Genomic DNA, 25,549 nt, shown 5'->3' on the forward strand with positions numbered 1-25,549 from the left:
CATTTAGAGAAAACACTTATTAACTCTTAGAAAATTTTACATTGATTTTTATATTAATATTGCATAAATCATACTAAGGATTTAAGATAAAGCATGGTAGCTCTGTGGAAGTAAAAATACTGTTGAATGATTTATGACTAGATTTGATTTTGCTATTTAATTTAAAAGTGAATATTGAATAACTTATTTTTAGTGGTAGCTTTTTTTTTTTTGAGGCAGTCTTGCTCTTTCACCAGGCTGGAATGCCATGGTGTGACCTTGGCGCTGTCTTGACTCACTGCAACCTCCACCTCCCGGGTTCAAGCAATTATCCTGCCTCAGCTTCCCGAGTAGCTAGGACTACAGGCATGCACCACCACGCTCATCTAATTTTTGTATTTTAGTAGAGATGCGGTTTCACCATGTTGGCCAAGATGGTCGTCATCTCTTGACCTCGTGATCTGTCAATGTCAGCCTCCCAAAGTACTGGAATTACAGGTGTGAGCCACCACGCCCAGCTAGTGGTAGCTTTTTTATGTAGTAGTCTCCCGTTATCCACAGAAAATATGTTCCAAAGCTCCCAGTGGATGCCTAAAACCTTGAATAGTACCAAACCTTATGCATACTATGTTTTTCCTATATGGTAGTAGGTGGGTAGCATATCTAGACAGTATGGATATACTGGACAAAGGGATGATTCATGTCCCAAGTGAGATGTCATATGATTTCATTATGCTTTTTGGAACAGTGCACGGTTTAAAACTTAAGAGTTGTTTATTTCTGGTATTTTTGGTTCAGTATTTTTGGACTCGGGTTGACCACAGGTAACTGAAACCATGGATTAAAAATAAGAGGGGACTCCTGTATGTAATCTCTTCCTTGTTTCAGGGAAAATTTAAAGCAGCTACTTTTCTGATCATAATACTTAAGGTAGAAAATAAAAAGACCTGTTTACAATTAATTTAGGAAAATAATATTTTAAAAATTGTTGCTGAATACCATGATTTGTATTCAAATGTTTGCTTTCTATTAGAAATGTTGTAGATTTTCTTCTACATTGATAAATTTGGATTTTTTTAGTCTTTTATGGACTTTTCCTTTTACAGATAGCAGATCAGATGTTCTTTCACAGTGATTATCGGCCACTTATCCGTGATGCAAACAATTTTGTATTAGATGAACAGACTCAGCAAGCACCTCATCTTATGCCTCCCCCTTTTTTGGTTGATGTTGATGGTAACCCTCATCCATCAAGATATCAAAGATTAGTTCCTGGTCGTGAAAATTGCAGGGAGGAACAACTCATCCCTCAGATGGGAGTAACTTCTTCAGGTAGGTGCTCATTTTCTTAAGACAGTCAAATTTTCTTCTTCCTACTCAACTGTTAAAATTCCTAATGGAGTAAAACTTTGTTTTCAGTTGTTAAGTGCGTGAGAAGTAAAAGTATTGTTTTATAGCTCTCTACAGATCTTTGATCATACTTAAGGATTACAAGTTAATTAAGGAACGTTGGAGATTTATGGCAATAATTTTGATTTATTATCCATTTGTAACCCCTAGGGATTAATAAGGTAGTTCCTGTATTGGTGTGAAACAAGTCAGTTTGTTCATTTATTCAGCAACATTTGTTGATAATCTCTTTTGTCTCTGACACTGCTGAGCCATGACTATTCAGCAGTGAATTAAACAAACATGATTCTTGCTTTTCATGGAAATGGGTTCGTAGATTGATAAACACAGTTTATTAGAATAAACAAATACCTAGTTCAAATTGTAATGAATGTTATTAAAGGGAATAATAGTACGATGTGAGAGAGATTGTAGATGGCCTGTTCACATTGAAGATGTTTTAAAAACTGATCAACTTTTAAAGATTTATAGGAAGTAAGATTAAGAAGAAAAGTGTTTAGAGCTGTTTTTGTAAAATATAATGGACTGTTGAAGAATTAAATGAGAGTCAGAATGGAGTTAACGTCTTCAAACTGATCTCCCTCCTTTGATAAGAAATGTAGCAGTAGTATATTAAGTAAAAATAATTGAAAGGTTCTGTAAATAAACCAGTTGTGTCATTATGAATACTTCCATATTTTTAGACTAGAAAAGTATTGATGAAAATACTTTTAAGTTCTAGACTTTAATTGACAAAAGCTTCTAAGTAGTTTTTGTTTTGAGTGACTTTTAAATAATGAAATTACATTCTGTAAGCAGCACAGAAAAAATCGATCTCAAACCTGCATCTTATTTTTCTTAAAGGATTTAGCAAGAAATTGTAATGAAGATGGACGTATTGGATAGAAAGGACTGCTCTTTTAGACATGTCCACTTAGAATGGAGGGTGAGAAGAAGCATTAGAGGAATCATTCCTGTGGTTAGTCATAGAGTAGTCCAGTCCAGTGGACTTGAGTATCTGGAGTTTGTGAGATTAATATGTCTCAGTACATGGACACAGCATGAACTCAAAGAATAAGTAGTATTTGAGAAGTATGGGCAGGTACTCAGATAAGTTTCAGTATTAGAGAAGTTTTGGTCACAGGACTGAAATTAAGAGAAATGTCTTCATTCTCTTGGAAAGGAATTGGCAAAAGTCAGATTGTGCCCAGACCTCAAAATAGGTAGCTACTTTAAGGTTTTAGACACAGGGAAATAAGGAAAAAGCTCATTTATTGAAGTATCAGTGCTATTTAATTATTATTATTACTTTTAAAATCCATTTACTAGTTTATAAAGGGCTTTCATAAACAGTATCTTACTTAATCCTTGTATTTATGATATTCCAATCCTGCAAGTTGAGAGAATTCAAAACCTAATGGTATTGTGTCTTGGAATTACAGGGACTCTAACCTCAGCTCTGATTCTTAGTCTTGTTCTTTCTTCCATATAGAGTAGGCATAATCTTAAAAATGAAGTAAATGCCAGTTACTGGTATCCATAAGAGAACCCATAGCCATAATAATAATGGCTTTGTAATGAGTCACAAATTTATCAGTGTTCAGTTCACACAATTCAGAGTAAAAATGTTTTTGTCATATTTTAGAATTATTGAGTATAAAAATGGACAGTACAAAAATAGAACAAAGCAAAGTGCTTTTCAAAAAACGTTAGCTATCTAGATAATAAAATGAATTTTGGGAAATCTCTAAGAGATAGGGAAAAATAGATTTGAGCTATTCTAATAAATTGGCATGTTAATATTGACACTGTACAACATACTTTAAATGTGTGTGTTGTTTTAGTTGTACACTGAGCTATACCAGATTATTCATCAGTATTCCAACATGTTTTTTTTTAAACAGCAAACCAGGAAAGAAGTATGAGACATTTGAACTTTTACCTCTGTCTGCTTTTACCACTTCTAGCTTGATAGTCAATTTTTTTGAATAAGTTATTTTATCCTGTTGAATTTTAGTTTTCTCTTATAAATGAGATAATGTTATGCACTTAATACATGCAAATTCCTTTTCCTTTTACCTGTCTTACTACTACTTTATTACAGAATATCTTTGCTATCTTTTCTTACTATTTAAGCCCACCCTAAAATTCTGACCTGATCAGATCTTCTCATATACTTAAATGGCTGATACTAATTGCTACCTTCTTTATATTCATGCAGTATTTTTCATATATTTCATAACACATATTTAAAAAATTTATTCAGCAAGAGTGAATATTTTTTAATGCCTACCATTGTATTAGATTTAGATAATATTAAATGAAACAGTTCATGCTTTTGAGGAACTAACTAGTTTGGGCTGCATTTATGTTTTATATTGGTCTGAGTACTTAGATATGTTTAGGCTGTTTAAGGAACTGAAAAGGTAACAGCTGATTCTTTCAGAAGTAGTTTGGAAAGATTTCACAGAAAATATCATGGAGGTACAGTTATAGTTGGTGATTGAATGGTAAGTTAGAGATTATGTTTATTCTTTTAGTGGGGAATATTGTGTTCAGAAGTTTTGGTTCATGAAGGTGTTTTTGTGTTAGAAGGTCAGAAGTCAAGTGGTCCTGTATGAATGGTACAAGGAAGAATTAATGCTGGAAAAGTTGGGTGGGTTAAAATACAAATTTCTCCTTGCTTCACAGCCTTCATACCTCTTGCCTGCTTTCTGAAGTGTTCCTTATCTAGCTCTTTACGTGACTAGCTAATTTAAATCTCAGTTCAAATGCTACCTTCTCCGAGAGGGCTTCTCTGATTTCTCTGACCCACCATCACCTTCTTTATTTCAGTATCATTCTTTCATACTCTGTATTAACTACTGAGTTTTTGTTTACTTTCTCCATCAGAATGTTAACTCCCTAAAGGGCAGGGATTTTCATGTCCCTTATTTACCACTAGATCTCCAGTACCTAGCGTAATTCCTAACATATAGTAGACAGGCAATTTATTGAATAAATGAGGCAGTAATTTTTTTTTTTTAAGGAAAGTGAGTAATCAGATTTGTAATTTTAAAAGAAACTATGATCTAAGTAGAAAACCTTACTTTTGCCACTTACTAGATGCATGACTTCAGTTATTTTGGTTTTCTCATCTATAAAGTGGAGTTGTTTAAACATACCTGATGGAGTTACCATAAGGATTATGAGTATCTGAATCATGATAAACACTTAGTAAAAGTTAGCAGTGATATTCATTATTATTTTTGATAAACTAAGATGAACAGATTTTTTTCTTTTTTTTTTTTCTATAACTCCCGTCATTTACAGTTGATCATTTTATGTCTTTTACTCAAGCAAAATTTATGTTTAATTCTGAACTAATAAGTGAGGTTGGTGAATAAAGTGGTTTGGATAGTAACTAAAGTATTCCTAATATTTTGTGTGGTATTGCATAGGACTGAATCAGGTTCTAAGTCAGCAAGCAAACCAAGAGATCAGCCCACTGGACAGCATGATTCAAAGACTGCAACAGGAGCAGGACCTAAGACGTTCTGGTGAAGCAGGTATCAGTAATACCAGCCGTTTAAGTAGAGGTAAGCAGGTATTCTATTTTAAGCGAAACATTTAGAATTTGAAACAGCCTAAACTTCCCACAGTGTTAAGTGAATAAACAAATTAAGGTACATCTATAAATTAGGCTGCCAAAATGATCAGGGTTTTGAAGATTATTTAATGATCTAAGAAAATGCTTCAAAGTGAGTTTCAAGTTAGAGATAATAAGTTTTTCAATATGTGTATTATTCCACATTTTCAATAGTAGATATATAGAGTATTCAAAGCCACATTCTTGAACATCTCATCACCCTTATTGTTGTACATTATTAAACTTTAAGAGTCAAAACAAATTTATGAACCATAAATATTCTTGGGTTTGTGTGTTTTGATTCTTATGATGTTTTCCCAAAGATACCTAGTTGGTTTTTTTTTTTTTTAAAGTAATGATTTTGTATCCTTGGGGCTTAATAGTCCATAGTTATGATTCATTGACTTATCTAATCAACTGAATAACCATGTTTTGTTTTCATTGCCTGTGATTTAGTTCCTGATACGGTAATTTAATTATTTGCCACGATGTGAAGTTTCATGTGGAAGATAGTGTTTTGCCTCTTTTTTGTGCTATAAACTAATGGAGAAATATCTCTAAGTAGAACTTAGTATACTAACTTTTTCACTTAGGTTCCATAAGTTCTACCTCAGAGGTTCATTCACCACCAAACATAGGACTAAGACGTAGTGGACAAATTGAAGGTGTACGGCAAATGCACAGCAACGCTCCAAGAAGTGAAATAGCCACAGAGCGGGATCTTGTAGCTTGGAGTCGAAGGGTGGTAGTACCTGAGCTATCAGCTGGTGTAGCCAGGTAAGGGAAGTTGTGAAATTTTATGTGCCATAGTTCATTGTGTTCATTTTGAGTTTATTCAATACATAATGCCTTTTCAGCTCTGTAATTCCTCTGAAATTTATCTGAAAAGGTAGTATGAAGTATTCATGACTCTAGAAAAATTAAGTTTCTAAAATACGCTTATTTCTTGAATGATTTGTGTAAATAATAAGAATGATATGTGTTAGCAGCAGGAAAATGATAAATTTGGATTGATGAAATAGAAGGTTTTATTGAGTAGCATATTTCAATCTTGATTTGTCTGGTTTATATCTTAAAATACATTTTATAAAGTTTGTTATAATTTTTTAATTTTTTAAATGGATTTAGCCAGCTATTCACATGATATTCAAATGCAAAAAAATTCATTAATTCGAAAATACAAAAAATATTTTATATATTAAAATATTTATATTTAAAAGTATACATTTATGAATTTAAAAGTATTGATTTAATAAAGTTCTATTCTCTCTCTTTTTTTTTTTTTTTTTTTTTTTTTTTTTGAGACGGAGTTTCGCTCTTGTTACCCAGCCTGGAGTGCAATGGCGTGATCTCGGCTCACCGCAACCTCCGCCTCCTGGGTTCAGGCAATTCTCCTGCCTCAGCCTCCTGAGTAGCTGGGATTACAGGCACGTGCCACCATGCCCAGCTAATGTTTTGTATTTTTAGTCGAGACGGGGTTTCACCATGTTGACCAGGATGGTCTCGATCTCTCGACCTCGTGATCCACCCGCCTCGGCCTCCCAAGGTGCTGGGATTACAGGCTTGAGCCACTGTGCCCGGCCAAGTTCTATTCTCTTATACCATGCCATGAGGGAACTTTATATCCAATTCCTTTTGATTCTTTGATCATGAAATACTCATGAATGAGACCTGTATGAACCTAATTAATGCTGACTTCTGTGTATGAAGTGTGTTCTAAGTATGAAAGTAAAAATGTGAATTTGGATTTAAGATTTTCTAGTTCTTAAATTCAGAAGATAATAGTTATTACATAATTAAAATTTTTGTCTTAATTATGCTTATATAGATTATGCTTTTTGATTGGACATACTTTGAATTTATATTAGGATTTAGAATTAAATATACACGAAAGGTATAAATTTACACTTTCTTATGACAGATATGCCCTGTTATCCTTTATAAGTCAATTAACTCACATGGTATATTTTTAGTTGAATTATTCTTTGCTTTTTAATTCTAATGTTAAGGTTTGAAAGAGGTCAAGTAAATAGTGCCCGTTTTTCAACACTAATTCTGAAATAATTGAAAAATGGCATGGAGAATAAGACACATAGTAAATCAGTAAATACTACTTTTGTTACAAAAAGTAATATTCCACAAAACTGTATCAGTAACAAAAAGTAATATTCCCCAGAGGCAGATAGCAGTGGGTCACAGTTTCTCCCCTTATGGAACATGCGATTTGCTTCTTGAAGATGCAGGGCAAAATTTATACATTGCACACAATGGCATAAGGCTGGACCATGCTAAGCTGGGTTTTTCTTCCAGAGCATATCAATTGACTAATTTATTCCTCCCCTAGAGAGTAATGGATCAGGAAGTATTATTGCTAGTGGGTGGTTGGACTCCTGCACATTGAAGGGAACCTCAGGAGTGAGGAAGATTTGTTTCTCTTAAATATTCTTCATCCTTTTATTGCTTTATCAGTGGGCTTAACTATTCATTGACCTATGATCAAGGAAGGTGGTGGCCATAATTTTAACAGATATTCTTTCTTTGGACTTCCTAGAGTGTTGTCTCTCAAACTTAGTACTCATACTGTGGAGTCTTCTGAGAATCTCTCCAGTGGGTAGTCTAAAGTTTGCCTCTAAAAGGCTCTGAAATGGGTCATTATAGTCCATTAATTAAAATGAAATCCAGTGACATATCCAGCAGGGGGCTAAGTAACATAGAAATAATTCTCAAAACTCAATAGTAAACAACAGAATTCAACCAGAGAATGGGCAGAAGACATGAACAGGCATTCACCAAAAGGATCGATAGATGGCAGATAAGCACATGAGATCACCCATGTCATTAACCATTGGGGAAATAGAAGTTTAAACCACAATGAAATATCGCTCCATTCTTCTCAGAATGGTTAAAATATAAAATAAGTAACAGCACTAAATACTAGAGAGGTTGTGGAGAAAACTGAGTTACTCGTGCATTGCTAGTGGGAATGCAAAAATGATAGAGCCATTTTGGAAAACAGTTCCGCACTTTTCTGAAGTCCTCAACATGCAACTGCCTTGTCATATGACCCAGCAATTGCACTATTGGGGATTTATATTTATCCTAAACAAATAAAAACTCATGTTCATACAGAAACCTGAACATAAATGTATAGCAGCTTTATTTGTAATGACCAGAAGCCAGAAAGATAATAGGATGTATTTCAGTGGGTAGATGGTTAAACAATGGTATATTCATATGATGGACTACTATGCAATAAAAAGGAACAACATATTGATGCAATGTGTATGAATCTTGGGGGAATTACGCTGAGTGGGAAAAAATAATTTCAAAGTACATTCTGTATGATTTCATTTATGAAATAGTGTTGAACTGGCAAGGGTATAGGAAAGGAGAAGAGATTGAGGTTGCTAAGATACAGGCATACTTTGGGGATGTTGGAGTTTTGATTCCAGACTAGTTCAATAAAAGCAGCTCATGTGATGTTTTTTGGTTTTCCAGTGCATATAGAAGTTACGGTTATACTATTTTATAATCTGTTAATTGTACAATATCATTAGTTCTGAAAAAAACTACATACCTAACTTAAAAAATTATTTACTGCTGAAAAATGCTAACAACCATCTGAGCTTTCAGTGATTATACTCTTCTTGCTGCTGAAGGGTCTTGCTTCGATGTTGATGGCTGCTGGCTGATCAGAGTGGAGGTTGCTGAAGGTTGGAGTGGCTGTGGAAATTTCTTAAAAGAAGAAAATAATGAAGTTTCCGATATTGATTTGACTCTTTTCATGAAAGATTTCTGTATAGAACTTATTTCAAAGCTGGAGTACCTCCTCTCAAACCCTGCCATGGCTTTATTAAGTTCATGTAATTTTCCATGTCCTTTGTTATCATTTCAACAGTGTTCAAAGCATATTCACTAGAGTAGACTCTGTCAAGAAACCTCTTTGTTCATCCATGAGCAGTTCCTCATTTGTTTGAAGTTTTATTATGAGACTTCATTTCATTCACATCTTTAGGTGTCACTTCTAATTCTAGTTCTCTTGCTGTTTCCATTACATCTACAGTAACTTCTTCCACTGATGTCTTCAGCCTTTAGAATTATCCTTGAGGATTGGAATCAGCTTCTTTCAAATTCCTGTTAATACTAATATTTTGACCTCTTCACATGAATCATGAATGTTCTTATTGGCATCTAGAATGGTGAATCCTTTCCAGAAGGTTTTCAATGTACTTTGCCCAGATCTATTAGCAGAATAACGAACTAGCGCAGCTATTGCCTTATGAAATGTAATTTCTTAAAATAATAAGACTTGAAAATCAAAATTACTCCCTTGACCCATAGGCTGCAGAATGAATGTTGGGTTAGCAGGCATGAAAATGACACTAATCACCTTGTATATCTCCATCAGAGCTTGTGGGTTATGAGGTGCATTGTCAGTGAACAGTAATATTTTGAAAGGAATCATGTTCTCTGAGTACTAGATCTCAACAGTGGGCTAAAAATATTCAGTAAACCGTGCTATAAACAGATGTGCTGTCATTTAGAATTTGTTGTTTTATTTATGGAGCACAAGATGAATATATTTATCATAATTCTTAAGTGCCGTAGGATTTTTGGAATGATAAATGATCATTAGCTTCAACTTGAAGTCACTAACTGCATTAGCCTCTAACAAGAGATTTAGACTGCCCTTTGAAGCTTTGAAGGCAAGCACTGACTTCTCTCTAGTTGTGAAAGTCCAAACGATCTCTTCTTCCGTAAGATAGCTGTTTCATCTGTTAAAACATTGATCTGTTGTTTAGTGTAGCTACTTTTTGCAGTGATCTTAGCTAGATCTTCTGAATAAATTGCTGCAGCTACTTCATCAGCACTTGGTGCTTCACCCTGTACTTCTGTGTTAAACAGGTAGCTCCTCCTGTAAACCTCATGAACCAGCCTCTGCTAGCTTCCAGCTTTTCTTCTGCAGTTTTTCCCACCTTCTAACCTTCATAGAATGGAAGAGAGTTAAGGCCTTACTCTGAATTAGGTTTTGGCTTAAGGGAATGTTGTAGCTGGTTTGATCTTGTATCCAGACCACAAAAAATATTTCCGTATCAGCAGCAAGTCTGGTTCACTTTCGTATCATTCTTACGTTCACTGGAGTAGCACATTTAACTTCTTCAAGAACTTTTCCTTTGCATTCAAAACATGGTTGGTTGGCACAAGAGACATACTGTCAGCTTACAGCTTCTCTTGACTTTTGACATGCCTTTATCACAGTATAATCATTTCTACCTTTGATTTAAAGTGAGAAGTGTTTTTACTGAATCAGTTAGAGGCCATTGTAGGATTTTTAATTGGCCTAACTTTAATGTAGCTCTGTCTCAGGGAATAGTGAGGCCTGAGGAGAGGGAGAAGATGGGGCAATGACTAGTTGATAGAGCAGTCAGAACACATGTGTCAGTTAAGTTCATTATCCTATATAGGGGAGGTTCAGGCCCTTCCAAACAACTACAATAAAAGCATAAAAAATTACTGACACCAGATCTCCATAATTAATTAATGGTAGTGAAAAAGCTTGAAATATTTTGAGAATTCCCAAAATGTGACACAGACATGAAGTTAGCACAGACAGGCAGTTGGAAAATGGCACTTGGTCAATGCAGGGTTGCCACAGACCACACACATAGAAACTAACAGAAGTAAAACTGGGGAAGTCTGAATAAGATCAATGGTTTGTATAAATTTCAACATCCTCCTTATGATGTACCATGCTTTGTAAAATGTTACCATTTGGGAAACTGGATAAAGGATACAAATAATCACTCTGTTATTTCTTACAACTGTATGTCAGTCTATAAGTATTTCAGTAAAAAATTTAATTTTTAAACTAAGAACAAAAAATTAAATCCAAGCCTGTTTTTTTCACAAGATTTGCTCATTTTATTTTCCATTCAGAATTATGACCATCCGCAGTGGAGATTGTGCACTTAAGTAACATGATAAACATTAATATCATCCAGTAAAGAAATATCAACAGTGTATAGTTGCACTGTGTTTTAGTACTAACTCCTTTATTATGAAATCTTAAGGGAGAATTAAAGTTCAAATAGCCTTGCATTTCAAAAACTTTAAAGTTGTAAGATATAAAGTAAAAGATAAATTACTTGTTCTCATGAGTTCGTTTTATGAAATTTAAGTTTAAAATTGGTGTTCCTCACTTCTGCTGTTCAATTTCACCGTGATGTTTGAATTTGTAAGGTGAAACCTGACCTCCCTGTTACTGGAAAGAGTGTAGTTCTTTCAGGGCTTTCTGTTTAACCTCAGGCTCTGTTGTATTGAATTTTTAAGAAGATTCCAGCTATCTATATGGCACAGAAGATTATCAAAGCATAGGTCCTATCCTAAAAAAAATCCAATTTCTCACTCTTGGAAAAGTTTCCCTAGGAATCATCGTGTTGCCAGAATCTAATACTTGGTTTGCCAAAGACAATAGCAGGAACCAGTAGTGTCACATAGATAGAGTTTTAAATCATTTAATGCCAGATGTCCTGAGCCCACAACTTAGGAAATTAAACTCAGAAATCTTTATCAGGTGCTTCCATCTAAAAGTAAAACATCAGGAATAGCATTCCTTTCTTGATACCTAACATTCCTTTTGGAGGAATGTTACGTGTAAAATTCTAGATTAACACATAATGGCTTTTGTCTTTCAGTAGGCAAGAAGAATGGAGAACTGCAAAGGGAGAAGAAGAAATAAAGACTTACAGGTCAGAAGAGAAAAGAAAACACTTAACTGTTCCAAAAGAGAATAAAATACCCACTGTCTCAAAGGTACATATTAATTCCTTTGATGTTTAATAATTGCTTCATAGATATAATGACCATTTTGTAATTTAAAATGTTAATTTTATAAACAGGATAATTAATGATATAAAATTAACATAGTTCTTGATTATCTCTGGATTGTCTATTGTTTACCATTTAAAATTTTTAATTCCACTCCTGCTTTCTAGTGTACCCTTTCCCAAAGTGCCAATTCTTATATACTTATTACATCTAAGTTATACTAATGCCTTATCAAGAACTTTCTTTAGCTCTTCACAATCTTGTGGGCCATCTTTGTACAGTCTAAAATAGCATTTTGTTAATGTTTTTATAGGTGGTTTTTTAGTGTCTTGCATCTATTTGTTATTCTAGATAATCAAGTCAGGTAATGCTGCTACAGCTAATAGTTATCATTTCCTCCATTAAGAGAGACAGGTTTTCCCTACTAGTTTTGCCTTACTGGGTTCTCTGTCATCCTACTGTGGAAAAACTTTTGCACCAAGTATATATCAATTGGAGAGAGATTTATACTTACAAGTGTGAAGGAATGACAAGTGTTCCTTTTTCCTTTCCTTTTTTTTTTTTTTTTTTTTTTTTTTTTTTTTTTGGGAAAAAGAATCTTCACTTGAAAGCTTCAGAGCCTTAGAGTCTGAAATAGAGGAAGCCTATGTGAAACTTCTTTTTCGGTCCAAGTCACTAAAGCAATCATTGAAACAAAGGAAAAAAAAAACTGGGCTTCTTCACCAGCTTCCTGCTCCTTTCTTTTTTTCATTCGAGTCCCTTTTTAAAACCTCCTAAATCAGTCTTCTTTTCTAGAATTCACTTTTCTGTTTTATTACTCTTCTCTTCAAAATACTCAAGTAGTCCTTTTTTTTTTTACTAAGGGTATCACACATTAGGATCAATAGGACCTCACAGTGCTAGAATTCCTGTTAGTATAATAAAGGAAAATTGCTTTCTGAAATAATCTTGTTTTTTGGTTGGTGGATTGGCTGGCTTATTCATGGTGAGTAGAAAGCATACCTTTTTTCCATCCTTTGTTGAGATAAACTTATATAATGATGATGAGAGTTTGTATTACTTGCTACTACCTTTATGGATGGAATATGTTAATGTATTAAGATGTGCTTATCTTTTAATTCATTAGTACTTTGAAAACTTTTTAAGAAATAAAAGGACTGATACTTAGTGTATACATTATGAATATGTGTGTGCATGCACACTTACTTATTTTTAGTGTCTTGTTAAAACAACCGTAATAGCTTCAGTTATTATTTATGTGGTCAGCTGGCTAGCATTTATTTTTCTTAAATTTAATGATTAGTTTCAATTCAAGGATGTCTAATTAATTCTTTATTTTTTCTATGAGAAGTCCCTGAATTTATTTTATGGATGTGATTCTCTTTTTTGTTTGGTTGGTGGGAAGACAAAGTCTCATGGTGTTAACCCAGGCTGGAGTGTAGTGGGATGGTCCTAGCTGACTGCAGCATTGGACTTGCTCAAGTGATTTTCTTGCCTTGTCATCCCAGATAGCTGGGACTATAGGTTTGTACCACCATGCCTGGCTAACTTAAAATTTAAAAATTTTTTGACTTCGTAGAGACAGGGTCTTGCCATTGCCCTGGCTAGTCTTTAATTCCTGACATCAAAGTGCAGTTCTCCCACCTTGGCCTCCCAAAGTGCTGGGATTACAGGCATGAGCTCCAATAGCTGGTCCTTGTATTCACTTTTGAGCTAGCTTTGTTCAGTTTCTTTGTGTGTTTTAGGTATAGATTTGAAGTTTATTGAGTTTGTCTTCATCACTCTTTTGGACTTTGTCAGTTTTTTAGTGCTTAGTGGTTGTATTCTCATCTGCTGCAGAAGACTTCTCACATTTATTCCAGCAGAAGAAAAATAGCCCATCCATATGGCATCTTATCCTTATAGTGGCAGGGTAGCTTTATGATCCCCATTTTAGTTTCCAGTTTGCCTGTGTCTCTTACATATACCTCACAGCCCATTGTCCTTTTTCTTACTTCTGTAGGTTTGAGGTAGAATTCAGAAGAGTTCAGTGTTTGGTCTCGTCTTTTATCATGAATCGTTATGTTTGTCACTAATAAGAAAAATCAGTGTTTTTATAACTAATCAATCAGCATGTGAATATCAGCATACTACAATAAGCCTTGATTTAACTTGATATAATGTTAAAATATTTGAGTTGGTACTGTAACCTCAACCATTTAAGTTACATCTTAAATACGAACAAATGTTTTTATTGTTCTTGTATGTTAGGATAAATTATCTCACTTTGTCACCCAGGCTGGAGTGCAGTGGTGCAATCATCCTTCACTGCAGCCTTGAACTCCAAAGCTCATGCAATTTTCCTGAGTAGCTGGGACTACAGGCATGTGCCACCATGCCCAGCTTGATTTTTTTTTATTTAAAAAACAAACGAACTTTTAAACAAAAATCCTGCTTTTTAAACATACTGTGAATAAATGTAATTTACTTTTTTTCTAGAATCACACTCATGAGCATTTCCTGGATCTTGGAGAATCCAAAAAGCAGCAGACAAATCAACACAATTATCGTACAAGATCTGCATTGGAAGAGACTCCTAGACCTTCAGAAGAGATAGAAAATGGCACTAGTTCTTCAGATGTAAGATATCAGCACATTCATAAATTTCATTTTTACTTATTTTTAAAATATGAGTTTCATTCGTTGCATTTATTGATATGTTTATAGTAGCTTAAATACGGCATTTTGGGGTCTTATACAGACAGCTTTTATTTTCTAAAAATCTATTTCTAGGCATGGCACACATACACATAATTTCAAATCCACAAAATCCTTGTGAATTAATTATTCTCGTTTTATAAATAAGGATTCTCAGGCTTAAAGATACTTAGATTATATAATCATCTATTAAGAGATAGAGCAGAGATTAAATGCAAGTTTGTTTCACTTTAAAACCAAGCATTTTAAGTGTTACCATGAAGCTGTGGTATAGTGTAAGTATAACAACAAATCAATAGGCATTGACAGTCTTTGTTAGTTTTTAATCTCTGTGCAAGTTTATAGCTTTCTCAGTGTAATTTTTAAATATTCCTCATGCATCTTTATTTCAATACATATTACTGTCCTTACTAAATTGTATATTATTTCAGTGAAAACAATCAATTTGCAATCACAAACCAATTTTATTAAGCAGTTAAACCATCTCCGTTCCTCTTTTCTTCTCAATCCTCCCCATCACCTTCCTTCCTCGCGATGTAATTGTTTTAGATATTGACTACTATACTATACTACTATACTTTTGAAGCCATGTTGTGCTTTGAAATGCTAGGTATATATGAGAATTCTCTAAGTATATTCTCTTTGGCCAGGGCAACATTAACTCAATCTGAGAGTATTCTAACCATTCTTCAAGTTAGTTTCCAATGGCTTTCGGTCCTCATATGGCCAAATCAAAATGATCCATTCATTCTGGCAAAAACTTATAACACATTTGTTATAATAAGTCCTTCAAGTGTCTTCAAAACTAATTTGTTTATGCTTTAATATCCTTTTAGAAATTTAGAATAAATTTTAGAGGAGTCCACTGAGAACAAAATACCACTTTGGGCAGAATAAATAATTTGAAAGAATTCTGATTTGTTGGTTCAAATGTTTTGTACTTTAGTACTTCATATTTGGAATGTAGAAATAATTCTGTTTCTTTTTTCTCCCCTTTAAGGAAGTAACATATGAAATGTGGGAAAAATCATATCAGTTGCTTAGATTTATTTGTATATTGAACAGCGATTAAATTTGTTAATAAAATTTGCTTTTAGATTTTGATTTTTTCATTTTTGCTTAGTTTTTTAACTCTGGAATACATTCATTAAATATGGTATGTCTTGTAACTGTGAAATAAGTCTTTATTAAAATACCAAAATGGGAAAACTTTTCCCCAAGTATTTTATTTAATATTAAAAGAATACACCCCGTCATCTCCTTTAAAAGTTATCTGAATGTGCCCAGCAAGTAAGTAAAACCATTCTTACAGAATGTTGTCCAGCATTTGGACTAAAGTGACCTGGGCTCAATTCAAGTTTTGTTGCTTACTGGTTGTGCTTCCTTGGGCAAAGTTCTCAACTTTTTAAAGCTTTAGTTTGTTTTATTTAAATAACTTCCCTATCACCAATAGTACATTCTCAACCTCAAATGGGGTGATACATATAAAGTGCTTAGAATAGTTTGTAACATATAGTAAAAGCTTAATAAATATGAGGTGTTATTGGAGCATAAAGTTTATTTCACTGAGGAAGACATGTAAGATTTTTGCGATCAAAAACCCCAAATTTATGAATAAAATGCTTTCACAGATAATATTCTTTGTTCACTCATGAATATTTACTAAGGAGAAACAGAGTATTTGACTATTTTTTAGTCTTCTACCATTTGGATAAAATAAGACCAGAAGTGGAACATCCTTTTTTATATGGCAAGGCTATTTTAATAAGTAAAACATAAATGTGCCTTATTTAAAACTTCTCAAAGCACCTATAGAAAAGAAAGCTTAGTGTTTTACAAAGGCTTAAGAAGTAAAAATTTCGAATGTAAAGTTTAATATCATTTCATCTGGAAGATACGTTGTGAGGCTTTTAAAATGGTAATCATCTGCAGGATTGCTCTGAATCCAAAATTAATAAGTATTGTGTCTTTATGTACATTTAAGTATTCTCATTTATTTATAAAAAGGTAAAAGCTGTATTTTGCAACTCATTGTTTTAAAGAGAAGCAGCTGACTCTTTTATTACTTTATTAATAATACTATTATTTTTTGAGACAGTCTCTTTCTGGAATATAGTGGTATGATCTCAGCTCACTGCAGCCTCTGCCTCTTGGGTTCAAACGATTCTGTGCCTCAGCCTCCTGAGTAGCTGGGATTACAGGCATCTGGCACCATGCCCAGCTAATTTTTTTCGTATTTTAGTAGAGATGGGGTGTTACCATCTTGGCCAGGCTGGTGTCAAACTCCTGACTTCAAGTGATCTGCCTGCCTTGGCCTCTCAAAGTGCTGGGATTATAGGTGTGAGCCACTGCACCCTTTGCAACTAATTTAAGTCAAGTTTAAAATATTTCAATATGACTGATACTATAAGATATCGTTGATGTTTTCTATAATCATAAAATGTTGTTTTATAAAATCATGCAATAAGACATTAAGACATGTATTCACCATATCTTAGGAAGGTGAAGTAGTTGCTGTCAGTGGTGGAACATCCGAAGAAGAAGAGAGAGCATGGCACAGTGATGGGAGTTCTAGGTAAATGAATGATTTTTATTTTTCCAAATGTTATATAAAATCTTTAGAAAGCTTATGTTTTTTTAAACCAGCAACACATTTCAAAGTCTCTATGAGTTCAAAGTTAGTTCTTCAAAGAGTTTTTGAAGTTGTACAAAATGTGGAAATTTTCTTTCTGCTATATGTTCTCCATAGAAAATAATTTTTTGGTGATTACAACTAGATCTGCAAAATAATGCTTTTAATTTTATCTTCTGGTATTATTTCTTCTGAATGCTTTTAGAATGTTGAATCACAAACCAATTTCATTACTGGTTTTGAAAATTATTTTAAGTGTAAAGTTATAAAAGTAATGCAGTCTTACTGACTATCTCATATAGTGGAATTTATGGAATACTAATGATAAGAGGAATAAACATTCCTTTTTCTTATTATCCCTACCTTTTTTGACCATGCAAGTGAGGATCCCTTCAACTCCTTACACTGACGATTCACATTTTTGCAGGGCTTATGACCTTGGCTGACCTTGCAAGGTTAGCAAGAACAGAGCATAGCCTTTGGGGATCGCAGTTATGATTAGCTGCTACATTTGTCTGCCACCTTAGTGACTCTTAAAATAGAAGAGACAAAGTATGAAGTAGAGGCTATAAGAGTTCCTCATGTCAGTTCAAATCAAGGGCTCTCCTATTCTCACAGTAGTGATGTCTGGTAATGATACACAAATGTCTTTGATTATATCTAGTAGTTTTCTGTATTCAAAACAGGTCAGTGAAGGAAAAATTCACTTTCTTTTGGCTCAACAATGGAATCAGAGTATTTCAAACCCTGAAATGACATAGGGGTTCCTGTACTAAAAGAGTAGTGGTGGTTTTAGCAGTTGAGGACAGGTGTAAAGAATGTTGGGCTCTGGATTTTGTAATTTTGTTTATGCTGACAGCAGAAGATCTACTGTAAGAGCCAAGTACTCCATAGAATGATAACTGTGAGATTTGTCAGGTGCCATTTACAGTGGCCATGGCTGGGGTTAGTATAAATAAAATGCTCCTAAGTTGAAGACAACCTATTTTAGAACAGCATATCTTAAAATAGTTTTTAAGTTCTTAAAAATCATTTTAAATTTCATAGTAAAATCACTAAATCATACTTGAAAACATCTTATTTGATTCTTACCTGGGATCATTAGAATAATCAGAGATTTAGGTACATGCTTATAAAGAACATTTGGACATTGGGAAGGAGTAGTGACAATGGAATAAAACTCCAGAAAAACCTGCCTTTTCTCTGTTAATGTTAATAGCAGTATTTTTTAGAGGCATGAAGTCATACATTATTAAATCTAGGCAAGCTAATTATTACTTTTAACATAGTATAACTTAGATTCCTTTGAACATTTATGTTCATAAAATTGTACAAAATACGTAAATATGCTCACATCCTAAAATTAATGTAGAAGATAATAAAACTGTTTTACAGCATGATCAGGTCAGCAAAGTATATGTCAGTGAAGGCAAACTAAAAATAAATAAAAAACATGATTGGAAGCAGTATACAAAATACAGTAAAGCCTGTATTTTTCTGAATCATGGCATGCTTTGAAGCATAAGATACACTTAAGGTATAGGTAGGTAGAATAATTTTATCTAAATGAAATTTCTTTACATACTCAGCAAAGTTTGCAAACACAGTTTTTCCACTGGGTAGGAACACTTCTGACTCTGCCAGTTCAATATTTAGCTACCTTGAGAGTGCTAGTTCTGGACCAGAAGAGATTCCCCTGTCTAGAACTCCCGCTTCCCCTCAGAAAAGGAATTGCCTTATCTCCTCAGTGCTGATACCTTCTGTGCTCTCTGGGGCTATCTTTCTGCTCTCAGTAGAACTGAGAAAAGTAAACCTCCTCTTCCTTATTTTTACATGCCCACAGAATTTGTAACATATGCAGCATGCAGAAGTCAATATTTTTCTTAATATCATGAAAGGTACTTAAGTTTGTTTTTTCACTTAAAGTTGTGACCTTATTTATCTTCAGGGTTTTTTTTTTTTTTCAATAATTAAGTAAAGCCTATAGGATTTTAAGAAACTTAAAGATGAGTTGAAAATTAGGGAAGTATTTTTTAAAGTATTTGTTCTTCTGTCATTTCTCCTTATTATAATCTTTTCATTTTTATAAAACAAGTCTTAAAGTTTTATCTTGTGTGTGATCTAAAAATTCCTTCTCTCCATCTAGTGACTACTCCAGTGATTACTCTGACTGGACAGCAGATGCAGGAATTAATCTGCAGCCACCAAAGAAAGTTCCTAAGAATAAAACCAAGAAAGCAGAAAGCAGTTCAGATGAAGAAGAAGAATCTGAAAAACAGAAACAAAAACAGATTAAAAAGGAAAGGAAAAAAGTAAATGAAGAAAAAGATGGACCAATATCACCAAAGAAAAAGAAGCCCAAAGAAAGAAAACAAAAGGTTTGGTTTTTAAAATAATAAATTTAGTGTTCTCTAGGAGAAGAGTTAAAGCACAGATTTTGAAGTACAGTTGATCACAGACATTGTTGAAGTGTATCAGCAAATAATAGAAAAGACTCAAGTACACAGTAATAAAAAAAATATACCTAAATATATTTAGTTTATTTGGGTTTTTAGATATTTAGCATGTAGAAATATCTACTTACAAAATTGCCATATTCTAAATATTGACCATTTAATCTTAAAAAGATCAGATTTTTCTTGACAGTTCGGTAGGATTTATGTGAAATACATAATGATACAACACATAAAGTATATTGGTCTATAAATTGCCTTTAAGTTTAACCATATTTGCTATTGAAAATAAACAGAAAGTCTGCTTGTTACAGTTGACTCCAAGGCAAATATGAAGCTAAAGTGGGATAAGATGAGCTTGTAACATTTCTTCATTAATCTATAGAGTGTGAGCCATGAGTTTTCAGTTTTTTGGTCAGTAGCAATACTGATTTGATTACTACAATTAAGTTTTAGAGAAAGCAAAGAATGTAAGAAATATTATCGGAAGAATATGTGTCACCTCTTATGGAGTTGAAATTCGTTACATACGCGTGAAAATGGGAAATGTTTAATTTTTGTTCCAAAGTAAATACAACAAAAGGGGCACGCTTTCTGCTTCCCAAAAGACTGTAAATGGGAAGCATGTTTGGTTAAAAGGAAGATTTTTTTGTAACCTCTGCCATTTAGGTATAAGTTGTCGTTTGTAGAACTAAATAGTAGGAGTCTGTAGGGTCTTTATCCCCACTGAGTTTTCAAAAAATATGAGAAAATAATATATCTATTTTGTTTTAAGTGTTTAGTTTTTCTACATTTGTTATTATTTCAGCATTATGAGTTACTTTAATTTGTATTCCTCAGCTGTTATTCTTGTTGCCTCTTTTACTTTTGTTTGGGGAAGCTTTACCAAAGAGAATCCCACACATTTGCCCACAGTTTTCTTTTCTACCTTGTCACTGATGATAAATGTAGTCTGATTTGTTATTTTGTGTATGTAGTAAACAGATTGGTTAAAGAAAACTGGGTTTAACCATGGATCTGGCTAATAAGGTAAATACTGTTTTTCATTTCAGGACAGTTTTGATGAACTTTAGAGGTGTGGAATGATAAGTCACTGTGAGAACAGTGTTTTCATTCCAAGAGTATAGTTTGCTTCATCTGGTCCCTCTTAATTTGATAATTTTTCTCAAATTAATATGGGCACCTTCACTGGCACATAGAGATCTATTGTTAACATTTGGCATATTTTAATTTCACTGTTGTTGTCACAAAGTATTGGATTAAGATGATTCTGCCAGTAGATTTCTGTGGGTCACTTTAAATATGATAAGGTTAGGATACTGGAGAGTATTCCCTTTAGTTTAAATTTTGTTCACATGCCTAGCAAGTGATTTAACAGATAGTAGATAGACTTGTTCTTATTCCTTAGTCCTCTAGTTATCTCAAATAAACATAGAAGTATTTCCCTTCTTAAACAGGACATCTTATGTTGGGATTTCAGATGAAGCTGCATAGAGGAAATAGGATTTGAGTGGGCCTAGAAGCGTTCCCATATTTAGAAAGGAAAGAAATCAATTATTTATACTTTCCACATTAAAAGAAAACTCAAATCATGGAGCTGGAAATGTTGAAGAATACTCAATGCATTCTTAACTTCTTAATGGTTATAATTAATAAGTGACAAGAAATCTGCCTCAACCAAACATTCTAAGTTCCTCAGGAATTACTGGGGAATAAGTTTTGTCCTCGTAATGATTTTTGGTGGTGCCAGTCTTTCAATCATACATATGATTATTCTTATTTAATATACAACTTACCTGTCCTGATATAAAAGTTGCCAGCTTTCCCATTGAATGTAGATAATTTCCTTATGGGGAGAAATACTTGTCTAGCAATTAACAGTTCATATTGAGGCAGTATTATGATTTTCAGACTTTTATGTCTTTTGCTTTTTATTAGTCAAAGGAAACTTTTTTCAAACAAACTTTTAGCTCATCTCCTCAATATATAAAACTTATAAAATCAAGACTGCTCTGAATAAAACATAGTGGAAATTCCTGGGTTGTGGGATCTCTGTGATATACTCAGGTTACTTGATTTGATAACGGTGTATATATCAAATTAGTGTTTGGATATCATTTTACTCCTCACATTTAACACCTGCAAAACTTATTTACCAAGCTTTTTCCTCAAACCTGCTGTACCACAGCCCTCTTTATTTCAGTAGTATGATGACTCTCTTAGTTGTTTATACCAGAAACCCTGGACATATCCTCGATTCCACTTTTTTTCTCATATTCTACATCCAGTCCATCAGGGAATTAATTATCTGATGGATTATAAATATATTCAGCACTTTACTGTTTTTCACCACTACTCTCCTATCACGTTGGTGTGAATCAGCCTTAATTCTCATTTATATTACTGTGGTAGCATTCCATTTGTCTTAACTGTTTCTCCCTTTTTCTCCCTAGGGTCTACTGTTTAAAGCTTAGGTAACAGATTTTTTTCTACAGAAGGCCAGCTACTCTGCCATAGTAGCATTTATAGACAATACATAAATATAGAGCATACATATGGCTGTGTTCTATTAAAACAATTTATAAAAATTGTGACAGGCCGGACTTGCCCTGGGTGGGGGGAGGTCATGATTTGCCAATCCTTGTTCTGATGCATCCAGAGTGAGGCTTTTAAAATATAAGTGACATCATACTACACTTCTGCCTAAAATTCTGTAATGAACCCATCTCACGTATAGTAAATACCAAAGGCCTTTACCTTAACTGTCCAGGGTAATGCTCCTGATGTGTTTGACTGAGAAACAGTATGGTGTGGCTAATAAGAAAAAGAGGAAAATGACAACTACTACAATTGGGAAACAACTGTAGTAGTACCTGTTGCAAGTAGCCTTCTTTGATACCATATTATGGCATTGCTTCTTTTAGTAAATGGGTATTATTTTATAGTACCTTGTTTTTAAAAAAGCGAATAAAATGTAGAAGTCTTAGTGTACAGTCATTTTTAATGTTTTACATGTGATTCACAAAAGACCTTAATCAGTTGCATAAAGTTTTTTTTACTTATAAAAATATAGAAAGTTCATTTATTTCTAAGTCTAAAGTAACGTCAAGACCATTGTGATCACTTGTGGGTGATCAGCAAAGTTAAGGACCTTTCTCAGAGGTATTGTTTTATTTTTATCCATGAGAGTTAAAAAAGTAAAGAACCTGGCTTGACAACATTTTGTTTGAACAAAATGTGAAGTTTTTAAAGATGCTTAATGTGAGCCAAGAATGTGGAAAGGGTTACTTTAAGAAAGAGAGAACATTCTCATTCTGTGTAGAAGTATAATGTCCAGCTCATAGAAATAATTAGCCTTCTACATCTTGCCCTACTCAGCTCCTATGAGAATATCTTTAGTTCTGATGTACTATAACTAAGATTAAAAATAAGACAACTCTAGGATATCTTGGTTTGTTACATGGAATGTTTGTAAAATGGAGAGGATTTTGAAAGGAAAGGAGAATACACAGAGCTTGTACTTTGGGGTTTGTGGAAATATTTTTTTTACCTTGTTGTGAGTGTTGGCTATGGATTTTTGGGTTTTGCTTCTAGTTGGTTCTCTTTACAGGCAGTGATTTGGAGAGATTGATTAACTCTTGCCACTGCTGCCATTTTTTTCCAGAAAAAGTGTTTTGATGCTTAAAAGATAGTCATCTCTCAGTAGCCATGGAGGATTGGTCCCAGGACCCCGTAGATAACAAAATCCATGGATATTCAAGTTGCTTATTAAAAAAAGTCATAGTATTTGCATGTAACCTACACACAGTCTCCTATATACTTTAAATCAGCTCTAGATTATTAAAATACCTAATACAGTGCCTACACGTGGATTCAACATAGTATTCAGAATTTAGCAAATTCAAGTTTCACCTTTTGGAACTTTGTGGAATTTGGTTTCCAAATATTTTCAGTCACGGTTGGTTGAAACCATGAATGCAGAACCCGTGGATACACAGGGCTAACTGTGTATAGTACAATGATTGTTTTATTTAATTATCTCTATAGTTATTTTAAAGAGTAGTTGGTGGATTAATGCTTTTATTATTATTACTTAACAATATTTTAAATTTTGTTAGAGGTTGGCTGTGGGAGAACTAACTGAAAACGGGTTGACATTAGAAGAATGGTTGCCGTCAACATGGATTACAGATACTATTCCCCGAAGATGTCCGTTTGTGCCACAGATGGGTGATGAGGTACTTTTAGTTCAATATTATCTTTTTTTCTTACATAATTTTAAACATTTTTAATAGTTCTTGAAATAGAATTCTAGAAAATTGAAGCAATTTCATAAAGTATCTCATTCTAGATGTTTGTATCTATGTATAGAGAAAGTACCATTAGGAGGGAAAATCTAATGATAATTCTCTTTGAAGCTTCTGTAAATCTAAATAAGATTGAAAATTTTGTTAGTGTTTTAAAAAGTGGAGTGTTGTTTTAAGAAGAGGGTTTTATTGCCAGCTTTCTTTGCCTTTTCAAATTAAAATGTACTCATTTATCTTAATATAACATGTTAAAAGAGAAATGAACTTTAGAATTTTATTTTCATGTAATTTTATTTCAAAAAAGTGTTAGTGTTTTGTTTACCTGCAGTGTTCATAGTTTATTAGCTCTTTAAAAACATCTGTAATCTTGGAATAAAAAAATGCTATTTCATTTTTAATAAACTGATGAGGTCATTGTTTTAAAATATGTAATTGTAAATTTAGAATGAAAATGTAAGAACTAGTCTCAAAATTTTTTACTCACAGTTAATGTCTCCTTATTTTGTACACAGATTTTAAGAGGCAGTATTAATCTGGTATCCAACAGATTAACCATAAATAAACTGGGGATTAAAATAGAGGATTAGCAAAGGATACTAATTAAAGTATAAAATGGTAATTGACACTTAAGAAAAAAAGGAAAACAGATATTTCTTAATGCTAGAATGTTTGTAAAGAACAGTCTGAAAGAATTCATTTAGAATCCTGCATGCCTCTTAAGACTTGAAGAGCACAGAGCATTACCACATTATAGTATACTACAGTGATAAATCTTAACAGATCCTATAACATCGAGAAGATGTAAAATTACATGTAATACATTATTTCAAGATGGCCAGAAAAGTTTGTAATTTCTTGTTGAATGATTTGCTTTCAAAATGCTTAGGTTGACTTTTTAGTTGCTGGTGCTTGAACCGGTATGTCTTCATTATTTAGCACTATTAATCATTTAAAGTTCCAGACAACTAGAATAATAATGATAATAATGAATAGAATGAAAGTATGGGATAGTGGCTATCCCAAAATGTTACAAAAAGCTTAACATTTTTAGGCCAGGCTCGGCGGCTCATGTTTATAATCCCAGCACTTTGGGAGGCCGAGGCGGGCAGGTCACGAGGTCAGGAGATCAAGACCATCCTGACCAACATGGTAAAACACTATCTCTACTAAAATAAAACAAATTAGCCAGGTGTGGTGGCTCGTGTCTGTAGTCCCAGTTGTTCGGCAGGCTGTGGCAGGGGAATTGCGCTGCACTCGAAGCCTGGCAACAGAGTGAGACTGTCTCAAAAAAGAAAAAAAAAAAACCATCATTTTTAATCACACTCTTCTAGTAGTAGGTGTTAGACTACTGTGTTCAATTGCTAGTTCTCAAAGACAGTAGTCAGCAATCACAATTTGATCTTCGTGAAATGTGTGGTCTGCTGTCTTACCAGGATTTGTGTAAGGATTAAAATATATGTGAAAATACATTTTTCATTTTAATGTTTTCTGCGTATGTACAAACCACTTTCTAAAAAGTTAAGGACAAAAGTGAATGATAAAGTTACTAGTCAACTTTATTATGCAACGTCAACTTATTTAAAATTTACATATATAAATATAAATTCAAATAAATAAGAATACAAATTCTTATTAT

General features: G+C 33.5%; 1 protein-coding gene across 5 annotated transcripts in view; it reads left to right on the forward strand.

The window, feature by feature from the left end:
• Positions 1 to 25,549, forward strand: part of PHIP (PHIP subunit of CUL4-Ring ligase complex) — a 185,400-nt gene that overhangs the window by 82,745 nt on the left and 77,106 nt on the right. For 3 of the 5 annotated variants that reach the window (XR_012517301.1, XM_074398033.1, XM_074398035.1), the window contains 8 exons: positions 1,086 to 1,311; positions 4,809 to 4,946; positions 5,590 to 5,773; positions 11,692 to 11,809; positions 14,303 to 14,443; positions 17,020 to 17,096; positions 19,300 to 19,531; positions 23,725 to 23,844. Coding sequence is in view for 4 of the 5 variants with exons in the window: in XM_074398033.1 (XP_074254134.1) it covers positions 1,086 to 1,311; positions 4,809 to 4,946; positions 5,590 to 5,773; positions 11,692 to 11,809; positions 14,303 to 14,443; positions 17,020 to 17,096; positions 19,300 to 19,531; positions 23,725 to 23,844 (1,236 nt within the window). In the remaining variant the exon portion in view is untranslated. The remainder of the gene's footprint in view (positions 1 to 1,085; positions 1,312 to 4,808; positions 4,947 to 5,589; positions 5,774 to 11,691; positions 11,810 to 14,302; positions 14,444 to 17,019; positions 17,097 to 19,299; positions 19,532 to 23,724; positions 23,845 to 25,549) is intronic. The other 2 variants (XM_074398034.1, XM_074398036.1) reach the window with 1 other exon arrangement.

Source organism: Saimiri boliviensis, chromosome 4 (genome assembly GCF_048565385.1).
Source record: "Saimiri boliviensis isolate mSaiBol1 chromosome 4, mSaiBol1.pri, whole genome shotgun sequence".
Taxonomy (NCBI): Eukaryota; Metazoa; Chordata; class Mammalia; order Primates; family Cebidae; genus Saimiri; species Saimiri boliviensis.